Source organism: Bos taurus, chromosome 1 (genome assembly GCF_002263795.3).
Source record: "Bos taurus isolate L1 Dominette 01449 registration number 42190680 breed Hereford chromosome 1, ARS-UCD2.0, whole genome shotgun sequence".
Lineage (NCBI taxonomy): Eukaryota > Metazoa > Chordata > Mammalia > Artiodactyla > Bovidae > Bos > Bos taurus.
In genome coordinates, this window is record NC_037328.1 from 91,490,503 (window position 1) to 91,508,101 (window position 17,599).

At 37.5% G+C, this 17,599-nt stretch overlaps 1 protein-coding gene across 8 annotated transcripts in view; it reads right to left on the reverse strand.

Annotated features, from left to right (window-relative positions):
• Nucleotides 1-17,599, reverse strand: part of NAALADL2 (N-acetylated alpha-linked acidic dipeptidase like 2) — a 1,562,846-nt gene that overhangs the window by 61,983 nt on the left and 1,483,264 nt on the right. For all 8 annotated transcript variants that reach the window (XM_024995414.2, XM_059888525.1, XM_059888521.1 and 5 more), the window contains one exon: nt 9,031-9,229. In XM_024995414.2, coding sequence (XP_024851182.1) covers nt 9,031-9,229 — 199 coding nt within the window. The remainder of the gene's footprint in view (nt 1-9,030; nt 9,230-17,599) is intronic.

The window sequence follows — 17,599 nt, forward strand, 5'->3', positions numbered from 1 at the left end:
CATATAAGTCAAGAGATAGGGAAAAGATATGAATAAACACCTCACTGAAGAAGGTATACAGATAGAAAGTAAATATATAAAATGATGCTCAGCATCATATGTCATTAGAGAATTTCAGTTGAACACAATGGGATAACATTACCCATCTCTTGAAATGAATGAACTTCACAATACTGACAACAGCAAATGCTAATGAGGAAGTGGAGCAACCAAAAGTCATCCTTATTGCCAGTGGGAATGCAAAATGGTACAGCCAGTGTGGAAGGCAGTTTGGCAGTTTCTTGCCAAACTATACATAGGCTTATCTTATGATCCAGCGGTTGTGCTTCTTTGTATTTACCCAAATGAGTTGAAAATGTACATCTGCACAAGAACCTGCCCACAGATATACATTACAGCTTAGTTTATAACTGTGAAAATTTGAAAGCAACTAAAATGTCCTCCAATTGGTGTATGGATAAATAAACTAGCACATCTGTCAATGGAATATTGTTCAGTGATAAAGAGAAATTAATATGGAAGAAACAAATTCATACAGCTTAGTGAGGAGGCCTAAATGAGAAGGTTACATGCTGTATGATTCTAACTATATGACTTGGAGACAGTAAAAAGATCAGTGATGGTCAGAGGTGGAGGGAGGGATAGGTGGAACACAGATTTTTTTAGGGCAAAGAAACTATTCTGTATGATACTGAAATGGTGGCTCTGTGCCATTAAACATTTGTCAAAATCCATAGAATGTAAAGAACAAACAAAAATGAATCCTAATATAAACTATGAACTTTAGTTAATAATACATCAACATTGGCTCATCAACTGTGACAATTGTACTATACTGCTATAAGATGTTAATAATAGGGAACTATGTGTTGGGAGCTGAGGGAACTGTTTTTGCCTATGAAGGATTGTATGAGAACTCTGTCCTTTCTGCTCAATTGTCCTCTAAACATAAAACTGCTCTATTTTTAATAACTATATATTTTATTGGAGAATGAATAGATTACTGGATCATACTGCTTAGTCCACCTTTGCTGAGAACTATAGGGAGCTAAAAGGAATCCAACAACAAAACACAGATTCCACAATATATCATCTGCAGATATGCCAGTTCCCTGGAGCAGGAAAGCAGTTCATATTAGAACTATAATAAAAGAAGGAGGGAGAGAGGAGATTCAGAATTCTTAAGAAAATACATTATCTCCTCCCTACTCAGGGGCAACAAGTTAGGTCTTGAATTGCTGAATTTTGATGGTAGTAGTATTTTTGCAATGTTTTGTAGTTTCAACACACTTTCCTTAGATAGTCCCTGATCATATGCATCATTGTGTCTGCTCCCCTTTGCCGACCAATCTCAGTAGCTCTGGAGCTCTCAGCACCTTTTCATTACACCACTACAGTCTATCGTTGTGCTCTTTCTTACATCTCTTCCCCAGGATTAGTAGGATTCCCCTTGACTGTAGAGTTTGGGAGGGTTAATGCAGTGAATGTGCATTAAATCAGATTTTTAGAGGAAAAGGACTTTGGAAGTTACTTTTCTTAACAGATTTCCATACAATTACATGGAGAGCAAAGATACTGAGTGTCTTAACTAACTGGCTGGAGAAATGGGCAGAGAGGAGACTCTTTTTACTACTCAATCCTGGTTCATCTGCCTAGCTCCATGTGAACCCTAAAATAAAATTCCCACAGCCACTAGTTGGTTAAATTTTCCCATTCTTCCTTAAAACCATCTCCCAAATTGGATTTGCTTTTCATTCCTGACAACAACATGCCAAATCATATTCTCACCATTTCATGCATTTCTTAAATCCACTGTTTCCCTGACTTCCCAGCTCCCGGGCAGCTTATTTGGAAGACCAGATAAGTTAACACAGGTTTGTTAATAGCGTCTTTTGTGTAAAAAAATCAAGCCCAAAGCTCTCAACAGAGCATGCATGGAACTCTATCACTTGGTTCCTTCCTACCTTTCCATAATCATGAACCCAATAACAATTCAGAAGACTCCACTTTCTGTGCTTCACTCCCCAGCACACCACACATAACTTCTCCTTTGTGTCTCTCTATTCACGTTATCCTTCCCTGGTAATGCTCCCTGTGTTAGTTAGTTTGGACTGCTACAACAGAACACTATATACTGAGTGAGTTATAAACACCACAAATATTATTTCCCGCAGTTCTGGAGGCTGAGAAGTCCAAGATCAAGGTGCCGGCAGATTCCATGTCTGGTTAGGGGTTGCTTTGTGAACTATAGATGACTTTTCACATAGCAGTATGAGTGAAGGAGGTTTCTTTTGTAAGGATGCTAATCCCACTTATGAGTGTCCTCATGACCTAATTATCTCCTAAAAACCCCATCTCCAAACATTATCATAGGTCTCAACATACAAATTTTGGGAGGACACAAACATTCAGTCTATAGCACTCCCAAATTTACTGGGTATCCTACCATTCCTTGAAGACCAGATAAATTTTTCCCTTCCTCTGTAAAGTTTCTGACTGCCACAAGGTAATTTCTCTCTTCTGTGAATCCCAACAGCACACCTTACCTGTAGCATTCATTGAGTACTTTGAATAAGTATTCTGGAAATTTATTATGATTTATATATTTTACCTCTTGAATTAAACTCCTTGAAGGTAGAGATCTTATATTGCCAGTTTTCTCCTTTAGTTACCGTGGGAAGCTAGTGGAGCTCCTAGAGGTATAAGGAACTCCAGTATAGCACAGACAGGTTTTGGGACCTCAGTCTACAACAATCCTGAAGAACCTCTGAGAGCGTCAGGCAGGAAAAACTGGATATGGTTCTGAGGCCTCAGAAATCAGGAAGCACACATTAGAGTATCACTGCTCTCTGTTCATGGCAACTGAGAGGCAAAGAGTAGATTAACGAGCCTCCCCACTTGTGCTCATGGTGACCCAATGGCCCAGTGACAGCTTCTGCTCCTGCTACCCAGGAACAAGATGCAGAATGAGCCGCAGAGGCTCCATGCATCCCAGGGGAGCCCAGTCCACCATGATGAACTTTAGGAAATCATGAGACACATTGAAGCATGTAGGATCTTAGTTTCCTGACCAGGAGTCGAACCTGCACACCTGCAGTGGGAGTGTGAAGTCTTAGCCACTGGACCTCCAGGGAAGTCCTTCTAATGGTAGATTTAAAAATAATATTGTTCCAGTGGTGGAGTTGGCCAGGAGGCAACAGCAGTCATCTAGGACAGAGACCATCAAGATAGGAACTAAGACAGAGATGGCAGGATGAGAGAAAAGGAACACACCAGGGAAATATTTAGGACATGAACTGCCAGACACTGGCATGCAAGAGTTTCAGTGGCATCACCTGTTGCATGGACATGAGCTTGGACTGACTGTACCATAATCAGGGATATCAATTGTCCACTCAAACATAGACTTCCTGATAACCAAAAGTCCTGATGTATAATGCTTGCTAATTTCAAGCTACAAAGGGCTTGACAATCAGCTGGCAAAGTTCCTGATATTTTTAATGTTGCTTGTGGGAGCCAGAACAAGAGAGCTCTGGCACATTACTGACCCGAATTCAGTGTCAAGCAATCCAGTTTTCAGTTCACTTAAATTTTATTCCTTTTATCCTTCCTTCTTTGAATATATTGACTATCTGTTTCCTTGCCATTTCTTCTAAGAATGACTCTAAAGCCATTCATAGGATTTTATGGACCTGGAGAAGAGACAGACACTGGACATGTACTGGCCATACATTGCACCGTACATTGAACATACAGTGGAATGTACACTGGATGTACACTGGAGTGTACACTGCACACTACACTGCACTGTGTACACTGGCCATACACTGGAGTATACAGCACTGTACACTGGTGTACACTCAACTGTACACTGGACATATGGTGGACTGGACACCAGATGTGCCCACATGTGTCCCAGATGCACCCAGCTATGCATTTGGCCTGAATATCATTCTCCAAATGTGTCCAGCTATGCTCCAGATATTTTCCAGCTGTGTTCCCGCTGTGCACTTGGCCTGTATATCTGATTCTCCAGATGTGTTCCAGATGTGTTCTAGCTGTGTCCAACTGTGCACTTGGACTGTACAGATGTGCACTGGAGTGTTTACTGGACTGTACACTAGAATGCACAATGTACACTGGCTGTACACTGTACTATACACTGACTGTATACAGTATACATTGGATGTGCATGGACTGTACATGATGTACACTGGCTGTACACTACTGTACATGGGACTGTATACAATGTACAGGTGATACAGATGTGCTCCAGATGTGTACTTGGACTGTACAGCAGATGAGTACTGGAGTGTACACAGGAGTATATACTGTACTGTGAAAAAACTGAAACAAGCACCAGCGTTTCTTCTGCTTTTTCCCTTGAGGTCCAGGTAGACACAATTAGTCCATTTTCAATTTCAAGATGCCAAAAATTTTAAAGATCAACTTGCTAGCATTTTATTACAAGCAAAGAGTCACTGATTCTAAATTATATAATGTACAGCTCAAAGATGGGAATACCAGATCGTCTTACATGTCTCCTGAGAATCCTGTATATGAATCAAGAAGCAACAGTTAGAACTGTATTTAGAACAACTGATTGGTTCAAAATTGAGAAAGGAGTATGACAAGGCTGTTCATTGTCACCTTGTTTATTGAACTTATGGGAGCACATCATGGGAAATGCCAGGATGGATGAGTTACAATTTGGAATCAAGATTGCTGGGAGAAATATCAACAACCTCAGATATGCAGATAATACCAGTTTAATGGCAAAAAACAAAGGGGAACTAGGAGCCCCTTGATGAGGGTAAAAGATGAGTGAAAACATTGGCTTAAAACTCAGTATTAAAAAGAAAAACAAACTAAGATCATGGCATCCAGCCTATCACTTCATGGCAAACAGAAGGGGAAAAGGTGGAAGCAGTAACGTATTTCCTCTTTTGGGCTCTAAAATCACTGTAGAAAATGACTACAGCCATGAAATTAAAAGATACCTGCTCCTGGGAAGAAAAGCTATGACAAACCTAGACAGCATATTAAAAAGCAAAAAAAAAATCACTGTGCCAACAAAGGTCCATATAGCCAAGGCCTTGGTCTTTCCAGTAGTCATGTACAGATGTGAGAGTTGGATCATAAGGAAAGCAGAGCACCAAAGAATTGATGCCTTCAAACTCTGGTGCTGGAGAAGATTCTTGAGAGTCCCTAAGACTGCAAGGAGATCAAATCAGTCAATCCTAAAGGAAATCAACCCTGAATATTCATTGGAATGTTTGATGCTAAAGCTGAAGCTCCAATACTTTGGCCACCTGATGTGAAGAGCTGATTCACTGGAAAAGACCCTGATGCTTGGAAAGATTGAAGGCAGAAAGAGAACAGGTGACTGAGGATGAGATGGTTGGATGGCATCACCAATTCAATGGATGTGAACTTAGGCAGACTCTGGGAGAAGGTGAAGGACAGGGAGGCCTGATATGCTGCAGTCTGTGGGGTTGCAGAGAGTGATACAACTTGCAGTGACTGAACAGCAACAACAGCTCAAAACCAAAAGCCCCACAACTGAACTTGGTATAAATGTATGTTTTTATACTCATAACTAATGTGTTTCAAGGAGAAAGTTCGGGGATAAACATTTGTAAAGAAGTTATCATAATAGAGTTCAGGGAACATTACAAAAAAAAAAAAAAATCTCCCAAGAAACAAAAGTCCAGGATCAGAGGGCTTCACAGGTAAGTCCTGCCAAACACTTAGATGAGAGTTAGCACCTATCCTTCTGAAGCTAACACCTAATTTTCTGACGTATTTCACAATATTTCAGAGGAAGGAACACTTCCAAACACATTTTGTGAGGCTACCATCACTCTGATACCAAAGCCAGACAAAGATGCCACAGAAAAGTACAGGTTAATATCCCTGATGAATATACATGTAAAAATCCTCAACAAAATACTAGCAAACTGAATCCAACAATATGTTAAAATTGTTACACACCATGATCAAGTGGGATCCCAGGGTTGCAGGGCTTTTTCAATTTATCCACAAATCAGAATTGAAAGAGACATGTGTACTCCAATGTTCATCGCAGCACTGTTTATAATAGCCAGGACATGGAAGCAACCTAGATGTTCATCAGCAGATGAGTGGATAAGAAAGCTGTGGTACATATACACAATGGAGTATTACTCAGCCATTAAAAAGAATACATTTGAATCAGTTCTAATGAGGTGGATGAAACTGGAGCCTATTATACAGAGTGAAGTAAGCCAGAAAGAAAAACACCAATACAGTATACTAACGCATATATATGGAATTTAGAAAGATGGTAACAATAACCCTGTATAAGCTAAGCTAAGCTAAGCTAAGTCACTTCAGTCGTGTCCGACTCTGTGCGACCCCATAGATGGCAGCCCACCAGGCTCCCCCGTCCCTGGGATTCTCCAGGCAAGAACACTGGAGTGGGTTGCCATTTCCTTCTCCAAAGCATGAAAGTGAAAAGTGAAAGTGAAGTCACTCAGTCGTGTCCAACTCCTAGAGACCCCATGGACTGCAGCCTACCAGGCTCCTCTGTCCATGGGATTTTCCAGGCAAGAGTACTGGAGTGGGGTGCCATTGCCTTCTCCATACGAGACAGCAAAAGAGACACTGATGTATAGAACAGTCTTTTGGACTCTGTGGGAGAGGGAGAGGGTGGGATGATTTGGGAGAATGGCATTGAAACATGTATAATATCATATATGAAATGAGTCGCCAGTCCAGGTTTGATGAACGATACTGGGTGCTTGGGGCTGGTGCACTGGGACGACCCAGAGGGATGGCATGGGGAGGGAGGAGGGAGGAGGGTTCAGGATGGGGAACACGTGTATACCTGTGGTGGATTCATGTTGATATGTGGCAAAACCAATACAATATTGTAAAATTAAAAAAAATAAAATGAAATAATAAAAAAAATACAAATCAAAACTATAATGAGATCTGCAGATCAAAACTACAATGAGATATCACCTCACATGGGTCAGATGGCCATCATCAAAACATCTACAAGCAGTCGATGCTGTAGAAGATGTGGAGAAAAGGGAGCCCTCCTGCACTCTTGGTGGGAATGAAAATTGGTTCAGACACTATAGAGAACCATATGAAGGTTCCTTAAGAAACTGAAAATAGATCCAGCATATGATCCAGCAGTCCCACTCCTGAACATATATATCTGGAAGAAACCATGATTTGAAAGGATACATGCACCCCATGTTCATTGCAGTGTTGTTTACAATAGCCAAGACATGGAAGCCTCCTAAATGTCCATTGACAGAGTAATAGAAAAAGAAGATGTGATTCATAAGTACAATAGAATATTTCTTAGCCATTAAAAAGAATGAAATAATGCCATTTGTAGCAACATGGATGTACCTGGAGATTATCATACTCACTGAAATGTCAGACAAGGACATATATCTATTATATCACTTAAATGTGGGATCTAAAAAAAATGATACAAATTAACTTATTTACAAAACAAACTGTATAGCCTAGGTCATGATGCTCAATACTCTCTAACAACCTAAGTGCGAAAGAGTTTGGAAAAGATGTGACTGAAATATGATTGAATCAATTTGATGTACACCTGAAACTAACACTTTGTTAATCAACTATTCTCCAATATAAAGTAAAATTTAAAAAAAAAAGACATTTTATTAGTAAAGTGAGAGACAGGATATTCTCAAGTCTGCTTTACTATTTTGGCAAATCATTTAGCATGACATTTAGCATTTTTGAGCCCAGTTTCCTCATCTGTAAAATGGACACCCTAAGAATATCTGATCCATTGACCCTTTTGCCAGGATTAAATTAGTTAATGCATGGAATGGGTTTAACATAGTATCCAAGGTATATTAAGTAGTCAATGAATGTTACCAATTTAAAAAAAATTAAAATGTTTTATTTTTTGAAACTCTACTTGCCCTCTTTGTTTCATTTCTATTTCTGAGAACCAGAAAAACAAGTATGTGCTTGTGTGATCCTCTAAGAGATTAAATTGAATATGACAATGTTTTATTAAAGTATTTGTTAAAATTGTGAAAATATTTTCAGAAATCAGTCTACTGTGGCCCTCTAACCAAATATGTCTCATAATCTGGTTGTTGCAACTTTCCTATAAATTCATCTCCCACCTGAATATTTTGCTGTTGTTGTTCAGCCACTAAGTCATGTCCAACTCTTTGCAACCCCATGGGCTATAGCACACCAAGCTCCTTTGTCCTCCGTTATCTCTGGGACTTTGCACAAATTCATGCCACTGAGTCAGTTATTAAACATATTTAATTCCCTCTTAAAATGTAAATAGTTTCTAGAATTAAACACAAAGTTGTAAACATAGACTAAGGATAAAAACATAGGCTTATCTACTGATTCAGTATTTCTCCCAATACAACCTACAACACATTTAGTTTTTCAGTAGCTATATCACATTTGATTCACATTGAATTTAATGTAAAAATTCTTAGTCATTTTTTAGATGATACAGCTAACTAGTATCACGTGCTGTGCTCTGTTAAGTCACTTCCATCATGTCTGACTCTTTGCAACCCCATGGACTGCCCACCAGGCTCCTCTGTCCATGGAATTCTCTAGGCAAGAATACTGAAGTGAGCAGCCATTCTCTCTCCAGCGAATCTTCCCAACCTAAGGATCAAACCCTTGTCTCTTATGTCTCCTGCATTGGCAGGCAGGTTCTTTATCACTAGCGTCATCTGGGAAGCCCAACTAGTATCATAGATATAGACAGTATCCATATCTATAAAAAAATCAATATCTACAGATATAAAGAAAACTAAAGTTTTCTTTATTCACCATGTACGCAGTTGAACTTTGCTTTGAGGGTAGGAGAATGAGCCTCAAATTGTAGATAAAATAATTATTTCACATTAAAAAAAAAGTCATATGTTCACAGAAGGTACATATCAAATTCTGAAAGTTAAACACAAATATTTCATCGAGAGGCATGAAAATACCAAATTTGAGCACACTTCCTACCTGTAAAACCCTGGGGGTGCATGCTGCACTAGGAAGCTCTTCTCCATGTCCTGGAGAAGGTCATTCAGCATCCGCACACGCATGGGATCTCTTTCCTTGGGGTCATTAGCAGGACGCATCTCATCTGACTGAAAGAGTTCAGCACTCTCCCGCAGGCGTGAGGCCAGGGCTAGCAGTTGAGGGGTGGTGGTTTGATCACCTGGTAAAGATAAGTAGGTCAGTCATAGATCAGAGCATCTCAAAGGCACAATATAAACATTTTATAATCATGATGTCAAAAGGAAGATTTACCATCAATTCAACTTTTAAAATCTTTCCACCAAAAATATTCGAATACATTCTACTAAGAGTGTCAAATTTATTACTACTGTGTGTTAGTCACTCAGTCATGTCTGCCTCTTTGGGAACCCATGAACTGTAGCCCACCAGGCTCCTCTGTCCATAGGATTCTCCAGGCAAGAGAAATGGAGTGGGTTGCCATTTCCTTCTCCAGGGGATTTTCCCAACCTAGGGATCAAACCCAGGTCTCCTGCATTGTAAGCAGATTCTTTACCATCTGAGCCACCAAAGAAACCCACTGCTAATAATAATATCACCAGTAAATAGAAACTGATTGTTGAAATAATGCAACATTCTTAACACTGTCAAGCCATTTGACACAGGACACTTCACACAATTATCTCATTTAATATTCACCAAACATTGTATTGGCATGTTTTTTCATAGAAGCTGAGAGTTAAGGTAAGCAAACTGCAATAGATCATCAAGCAAGTAAGTGATAGGTAAGAATTAGAAGACTGATCTTTCTGACTCAAAAATTCATGCTCTTAATGGAATATCCTGTGTTTCAAGGAAAAAAAAAACTGTAAAAGGAATTATCTTCTCTTCCGAGAATATGTTACCGTATGTTGTGTGTCTACTGGGGTCTTTTTGCTTTACTAGAGTATTCCTGTAATTTGAAGCTGAAATACACCTTTGATCTGAAAATACACTAAAAACTATCCTATGTAATGTTTATATTGTTTTCCTTTTGAGATGATTTTTGTTTGTTTGTTTTTCCATCTGTTTGTGTAACTTACTGGAAGTTATTCTGATATGAATGGTGGTAGCCAAAGGATCAAAGAATGTTCCTTTGACTAAGGGAAGGGCTGCATCATATAGTAATTACGCTGCCAAATCCTAGAATCAGACCACTTGAGTTCAAATCCTTGCTCTACCACATAGTATAATAGCTTTGTGATGCTGGGTTATTTTGCCTCAATGTCCTTATGTGAAATGAACATATAGTAGTACTTGCTTTATAGATTTTTTTTTTAATGAGAGTTAAATAATTAATACTTGTAAAGCACTCCCCTACAGGTAAGCAGTTCCTAGCTGGTGCTTAAACTTGTTTAAAAAGCTTTCTTTTATCATGCCATGGGGGGCCTTCCATCATCTTCCAGATAGCCCCACCATTAGAGGCAGTTTTTGACACCCCTGACTATTGCCTCACCCATTCTCAGCCTAGCTACAGCTGAGTCCAACAAGGTCAGCACTGCACTACAGAGGATTACTTCAAGTCAACATACTGAAATGAACCTGGTAAATCTCAACTGACAATCCTGAGAGCATGGCATTGAGATAAGTAGGTGGAAAACTGAAAAGAGACCTCATGAAACCTTCGCCTAGGAAAGCCTCTGCAAAAGGAAAGGCTGCAAAGGGACTCTTTCTCCAAGTGAAGTCTAAGGGTAAGGATCACCAGCTTCCAAAGCACCTGGGTTTTGTGAAAATGCAGATTCCTAGACCTTCTGGATTTCTCTAGGGCCCAGGAATCAAAATTTCAGCATGTTACTCAGACTATTCCTTATATCTTAATGTTTAAGAAGCACTGTAGAGAGGTTATGTGCTAAGAAAATGAAAAGTAGATTAGAATCATAACTGTAGTATAAAATATGTCTGTCACAGAATTATTTATACCAACCTTTAACATAGTGATCTTTATTTCCTCTCACCTTTATTTGATATGAATTATTTTATATGTCAATTTCATTATAGCCCAGCATAGTTCTGACACTCAGTAATTGTTTACTAAATAGACTCAATATTTTTAGAAAAACATCTAGTAAAAAATATAATAAAAAATGACAACTATGTAAAGAAATAAATGGTTTTAATGAAGGCTACAAAGAAAGAGCTTTCTTTGTAGCTCTCTGTTCACTAAAATTAACAATATGAATAAAATCAATTATAGGAGTTCACAGGGTTTTGGCATTTGATATTTTCAACGTGTGTTCCACATTTATTAGTAATCTTGTTTGATTTCAAACAAAACTTGAGGATGCAAGCAGAGATATTTTTGCTCATTGAGGATATCCAGCCTCTTAAGAAACAATATTAATAATGACAATTTATGAAGATACGGTTTCTCTTAAATTATTAAATTATCATAATATTAACATGGAAAACCTATAGGTGATATCTTTTTGCACAAGGAAAGAAAAAGAAGGATAAAGGCACATTTGGATTATATTAGAATTGAAAGACTGAACAACAGAGAAAACTAGTTCGACATCCTTAAGAGTCTTCCATTTAAGAAAGAAAAATCTCTTCTGATCTAACATACACCACAGAATTGAAGACATTACCACTGAATCAAGTGAGACAAATTGTACCATTCTACCTTATTTGGCCTTAAATGAATTTATCTTTCATGATGGTGCAGGTGGAGAAAATTGACAGCTTTAGGAACTGGTTGGTTTCAGAAAGGACCCTGAGAGTAGAAACCTGCCACCACAGCATACCTTGTGCATTACTTCAAGGATATGAGGTTACAGATTGAAAAGTAGCTTTACTCCCAGAGGTTCACTCAATCATTTTGATACATAACTGATGTTCCAAAGATTCCTAATAGCCATTTCTATGATCCCAAATGATTTTCCCTTGTGATCCTTAGGATGAATACTAGAATGCCAGCTCTGTGAGGGAAGAGATTTTTATCTGTTTCATTCACTGTCATTAGGTGTCATTTCCCAGCACTTAAAACTGTGCCTGACAAACCATAATGAATGAATGTATGAATTATATACTGTGATCATAGCATCTGTAATATTTTAGCTTTACCTTCATTATCTCTCTTTTCCTTGACTGAAAAGAACCCCACACAAACAGCAAATATGTTTTCTTTCTTTGTATCTCTGTACCCTAGCACAATACCTGATATATGGCATTTATAAAAAATGCCATTTATTAAAATTTTATTTAAATTATTTATTAAAATTTATTAAAATCTTGTTGAGTTTATATTGAATTATAAGACAATGTCTTATTTGAGATACAGTATTAAATTATGTCTACAAAATCATTCAGAAAGACAGTGCATGATGAACATAAACAAGTGCTATTTCTTTTACTTTCTTACTAAATATCAATACTAGTTGCATAAAAAAGGGAACAAAATTAAAAAGCTATTTTAGGGTAAATATAGGTTAAATTAAACTAAATAGAATTAAAATTCTACTGATAACAACCCCCTTCCCAAACTAGGACTATTAAAAAGAAAAAAAAAATACTTCTTTTAAGGCACAGTGAATGCCAGAGAACTAATTGAGGTTCTTAACAGTTAAGGTTTAATAATCCATTTGACCAAACAAAATGAACTGGGAGCTAGAGATTTCTATAAGGATAGATACAATTCTCCTGAAGTTTCACATAATACATGGCATCTGAAGACCAGGACTTAGTATAAAGAAAATATAAGAGCCTGGTTTATTTAATTACCATCAATGTGGACATGAACAGATTACTTAATATTGATGTTCTCCAGCTTCCTTGGGGAAATGAACGGTCATTTTACTTTCTAAGTATTTAAGTCACTATATAAACACAAGTTATTATTGGTATTATCAGAGCACACAAACTAAATACAAATTAGTACCAACTCATTTGCTCAAGGCAAGCACAAAATACTTAAACAGCTTTGCTAATGATTTTATTCTCATAGACATTATTTCTTATCACTTCCCCCAACTCATGCCTCCCCTCCCTGCTACTGTCTCACACTTCTCCCCATATATACTTTCATAAGGATTCCCAATTTTATTTTGCAGTGCTTATGAATCTGGAGCTAGTTTTACTTTCCATGGGCTGGCATCTCAAACCTCTGAAGAACAAGGAAAGGGGTAATTTACAGGGTAAAAGAATTAGAGAGTGATCAAGATGGCAGAGTAGTAGGACATGAAGCTCACCTTCTCCCAGAAATATATCAAAAATACATCTATATGTAGAACGATCCTCACAGAATATCTACTGAACACTGGAAGAAGACCTCAGACTATGAAAAGACCAAGAAAATCTCCATGTAACTGGGTATAAGAAAACATTAAAAAAAAAAAAAAAAAAAGGAGCTGGGTCAGAAGCTGTGCCCCTGTGAGACAGCTGTGAAAGAGGAAAGGTTCCTGTACCTAGAGAAGCCCCCTCACCATCAGGAAGATTCACTGGGACAGAAGGGGAGCTTCTGAGCCTCAGAGGAGAGCATGGCAGCCTATTTGTGGCAGCCACAGCAGACGGAAAACTACACAGATGGTGCCGCTGCCCTGCACTCCCCAGCCTGACATGCGTGTCTGCCAGTGCTGGAGGGGGATGGATGCTGGAACTTGGGTTTCAGGGATCAGACCTGGGGAAAGGACTGAGGTTGACTGTGCTGAGACAGATGGAGGGAGTGGGAATCCTATGAAACTGTGGCTGGTGGTTATACTAAGAGGAAACCTGGACCACCTTATACGCCAGTCACCATCGTTTGGAGGGCATGGAAAGAATGAGGTACAGATTGTAGCCTTTCCCTCCATGCCAAGAGAGGGCAGGACACTGCCTTCATTGGCTCCAGAGGTGGATGCCAAGAGTGGTCACAGGCCACCACTGTCTCCTTCCTAGACTCCAGGAGTGGTCACAAGCTATACCCATTCCCACTGCATGCTCAGGGGTGTGGCTGAACTGCCACCACTGAGAACCCCAGGAGTGGGCACTAGTCACTGCATCTGCTTAACTCCTACCAAGGGGATAACGACCAGCACATGCTGAGGAGAGAGAAGACAGGCAACTGTACTAAACACAGCCCTTGCATCAAATATACTAAACCCAAATAAGCTACACAGGAACAGTCCCACACATAAATACCCCTCCAAAACCATAGTAGATAATTATTTCTCCTAAACTCACAGAGTAGGAGAAATGTAAGGAAAATGAAGAAGCAAAAGCACCACTCCAGTTAAAAGACTAAGAGAGATCCCCTGAGAGAACAAATGATGAAACAGACCTCTTCAGCCTAATACACTGGTTTCTAAAAGGAGACAATGAGAATACTGAAGGAGTTAAGAAAGTCTATCAAGAGAAATTCAGATTATTGTAAAAAAAAAAAAAAAAAAAGGAACTAGAAACTATAAATAGGAACCAAGAAAAATTAGAAAATTCATTTGGAGAGACAGAAGCCGAGCTGAAGGCAATGGATAGCAGAATGAATAATGCAAAAGAACGAACAATTGACCTGAAAGATAGAATAATGGAAATCACCCAATAAGGACAGAAGATAGAAAGCCAAATTAATAAAAAGAAAATTAAAGCAATATGAAAGATCTATGAGATAATATAAAGCATGCTAACCTATGCTTAATAGAGATTCCAGAAGGAAAAGAGAAAAAGAGATAAAAAATGTATTTAAATAAATTATGACTGAACACTTCCTAAACCTAAAGAAGGAAACAAATATTGAGGAAGCATAGAAAGTCCCAAACAGACCTACAACAAGACATATTATAATTAAAGTTTGGAAAAGTTAAAGAGAGTATTCTAAAGGCAACAAGAGAAAAACAAAATAGTTTATTACAAGGGAACCCCCATAAGACTATCAGGTGACTTCTCCTCAGAAATGTTGCAGGCCAGAATGGAATGGGAAAGATACACTCAAAACCCTGAAAGGGAATAATCTGCAACTAGGATACTCTACCAGCAAGATTATTGTTTAGAATAGGAGGAGAAATAAAGAATTTCTCAGACAAGCAAAACTATTCTAAAGGAAATACTGAAAGGTTTTTCTCTAAATTTAAAATAAGTAAGAATCTACAGGGAAGAGAAAACTACAATTGGAAAATAAATCACTTAAGTCAGTACAAAGATTTAAAAAAATCAAATTTTCCGTGAAAGTAATGATAATCACAATGAACAGCAGAAGGACAAACATAAAGATATAAAAGAGGACATCAAAATCATAAAATATGGGGGAGGAGAGTAAGAAAATGCAGGGTATTTCCCCCCAGAATGTGTTTGAGACTATATGACTAACAGTCTAGGGCAAGTAGATATAGGAAGGGTTTAACATACTGGAAAAACAGGGTAACCACAAATCAAAAATATACAATAAATTCACTGAAGCCAAAAAGAACATACGTATAATACAAAAGAAAATCCTTAAACCACAAAGGAAAAACAGGACAGAGAAGAAATGTAAAGTCAATGGAAAAACAAAGCTCAAAACGGCAATAAATACATACCTATCAATAATTACCTTAAATGTCAATGTACTAAATGCTCCAATCAAAACACACAGACTGGCATATTAGATTAAAAAGAAAGAAAGAAAAAGCAAGAGTCTACAATATGCTGCCTACAAGAGATCCACTTTAGGGCAAAGGACACACATAGATTAAAAGTGATGGAATGGAAAAAGATGTTTCAAACAGAAATGACGTGAGATCAGGGGTTTCAGTACTCATATCAGACAAAATAGACTTTGAAACAAAGCCCATAAGGAAAGATAAAGAAGGACACTATATAATGATAAAAGCATCAATACAAGAAGAGGATTTTATGCTGATTAATATAAACCTAATATAAGAGCACCCAAATATATGAAACAATACTGATAAACATAAAGGGAGAAACTGAAAGCAACACAGTAAATAGTAGGAGATCATAGCACCTCACTTACCTCAATGGACAGACCTTAGAGACAGAGATTCAGTGAGGCAACAGATCCTAAGTAATACAATAGAACAGTTAGACCTAATTCTATTTTCAGGACATTACATCCAAAAACGCAGAATACATATTATTTTCAAGTGCACGTGGAAGATTCTCTAGGATTGACTGCTTATTAATGTACAAAACAATCATCAACAAATTTAAGAGTATAGAAATTATCTCAAGCATCTTTTCTGATCACAATGGTATGAAAACAGAAATAAACCACAGGAAAAGAAATGAGAAACAAACAATTACATGAAGACTAAAAACATCATGCTAAAAAACTAACAAGTCAATGATGAAATCAAAGAGAAAATTTAAAACACTTTGAGACATATGACAATGAAAACACAGCCATACAAAATGTATGGTGTGCAGTAAAAACTGTTCTTAGAAGGAAGCTTATATTGATACAGGCCTTCCATAAAAAAACAGGAAAAGTCTCAAATGAACAAACCTACCACTTAAAATAATTTGAAAAAGAATAAGCAAAAACACAAGTTGCAGAATGAAGGAAATAATAAAGATAAGAGAGGAAATAAATTAAGATTAAAAATAGAAAAAAAATCAATAAAACCAAGAGCTGGTTATCTATAAGGATAAACAAGATTGACAAGTCTCTGGCCAGGCTTACCAAGAAGTTAAGAGACAGAATTCAGATAAACAAAATAAGATATGAAGGAGACATAACAACAGATACTGCAGAAATACCAAAAAAAAAAAAAAAAATCCATAAGGAAATGTTATGAACAATTATATATATAAAAAAATGTGACAAGCTAGAAGCAATGGGCAAGTTTCTAGAAATACACAGCTTACCAAAATTGAATCAAGAATACAAAATTTGAACAGACTGATCATTAAAAGTCAAATACAATCTGTAATTTAAAAACTCCCACTGGTAATTTGCTATATGACTCAGGGAACTCAAACAGGAATTCTGTAACAACCTAGAGGGGTTGGATAGAGAGGGAGGTTCAAGAGGGAGGGGACATATGTATATCTATGGCTGATTCATGTTGATGTTCAGCAGAAACCAAGACAATTCTGTAAAGCAAATATTCTTCAATTAAAAAAAAAAAAAAAAGAACTCCCTATAAATAAAAGTCCAGGACCAGATGACTTTACAGGCAAATTCTGCCAAACATTCAAAGAAGAACTTATACTAATCCTTCTCAAACTCTTCCAAAATATTGAAGAGGAAGGAGCACTCCCAAGGATACCAAAACCAAAGACACCACCAAAAAAAAAAAAAGGCCAATATCTTTGATAAACATAGATGCAAAAATTCTCAACAAAATATTAGCAAACTGAATCCAACAACACATTAAAGATACCATATACAAAAACAAAATAAGATACATTCCACATTCATAGGAGGATTAAACATCCACAAATAAATCAGTATGATACACTACATAAACAAAAATCACATGAGCACCTCAATAGATGCTGAAAAAGCCTTTGAAAAAAGTCAATATCCATTCATGACAAAAACTCTTAACAAAGTGGATATGGAGGGAATGCATCTCAAGATAGTAAAAGCTACTTATGACAAACCCACAGCCAATATAAT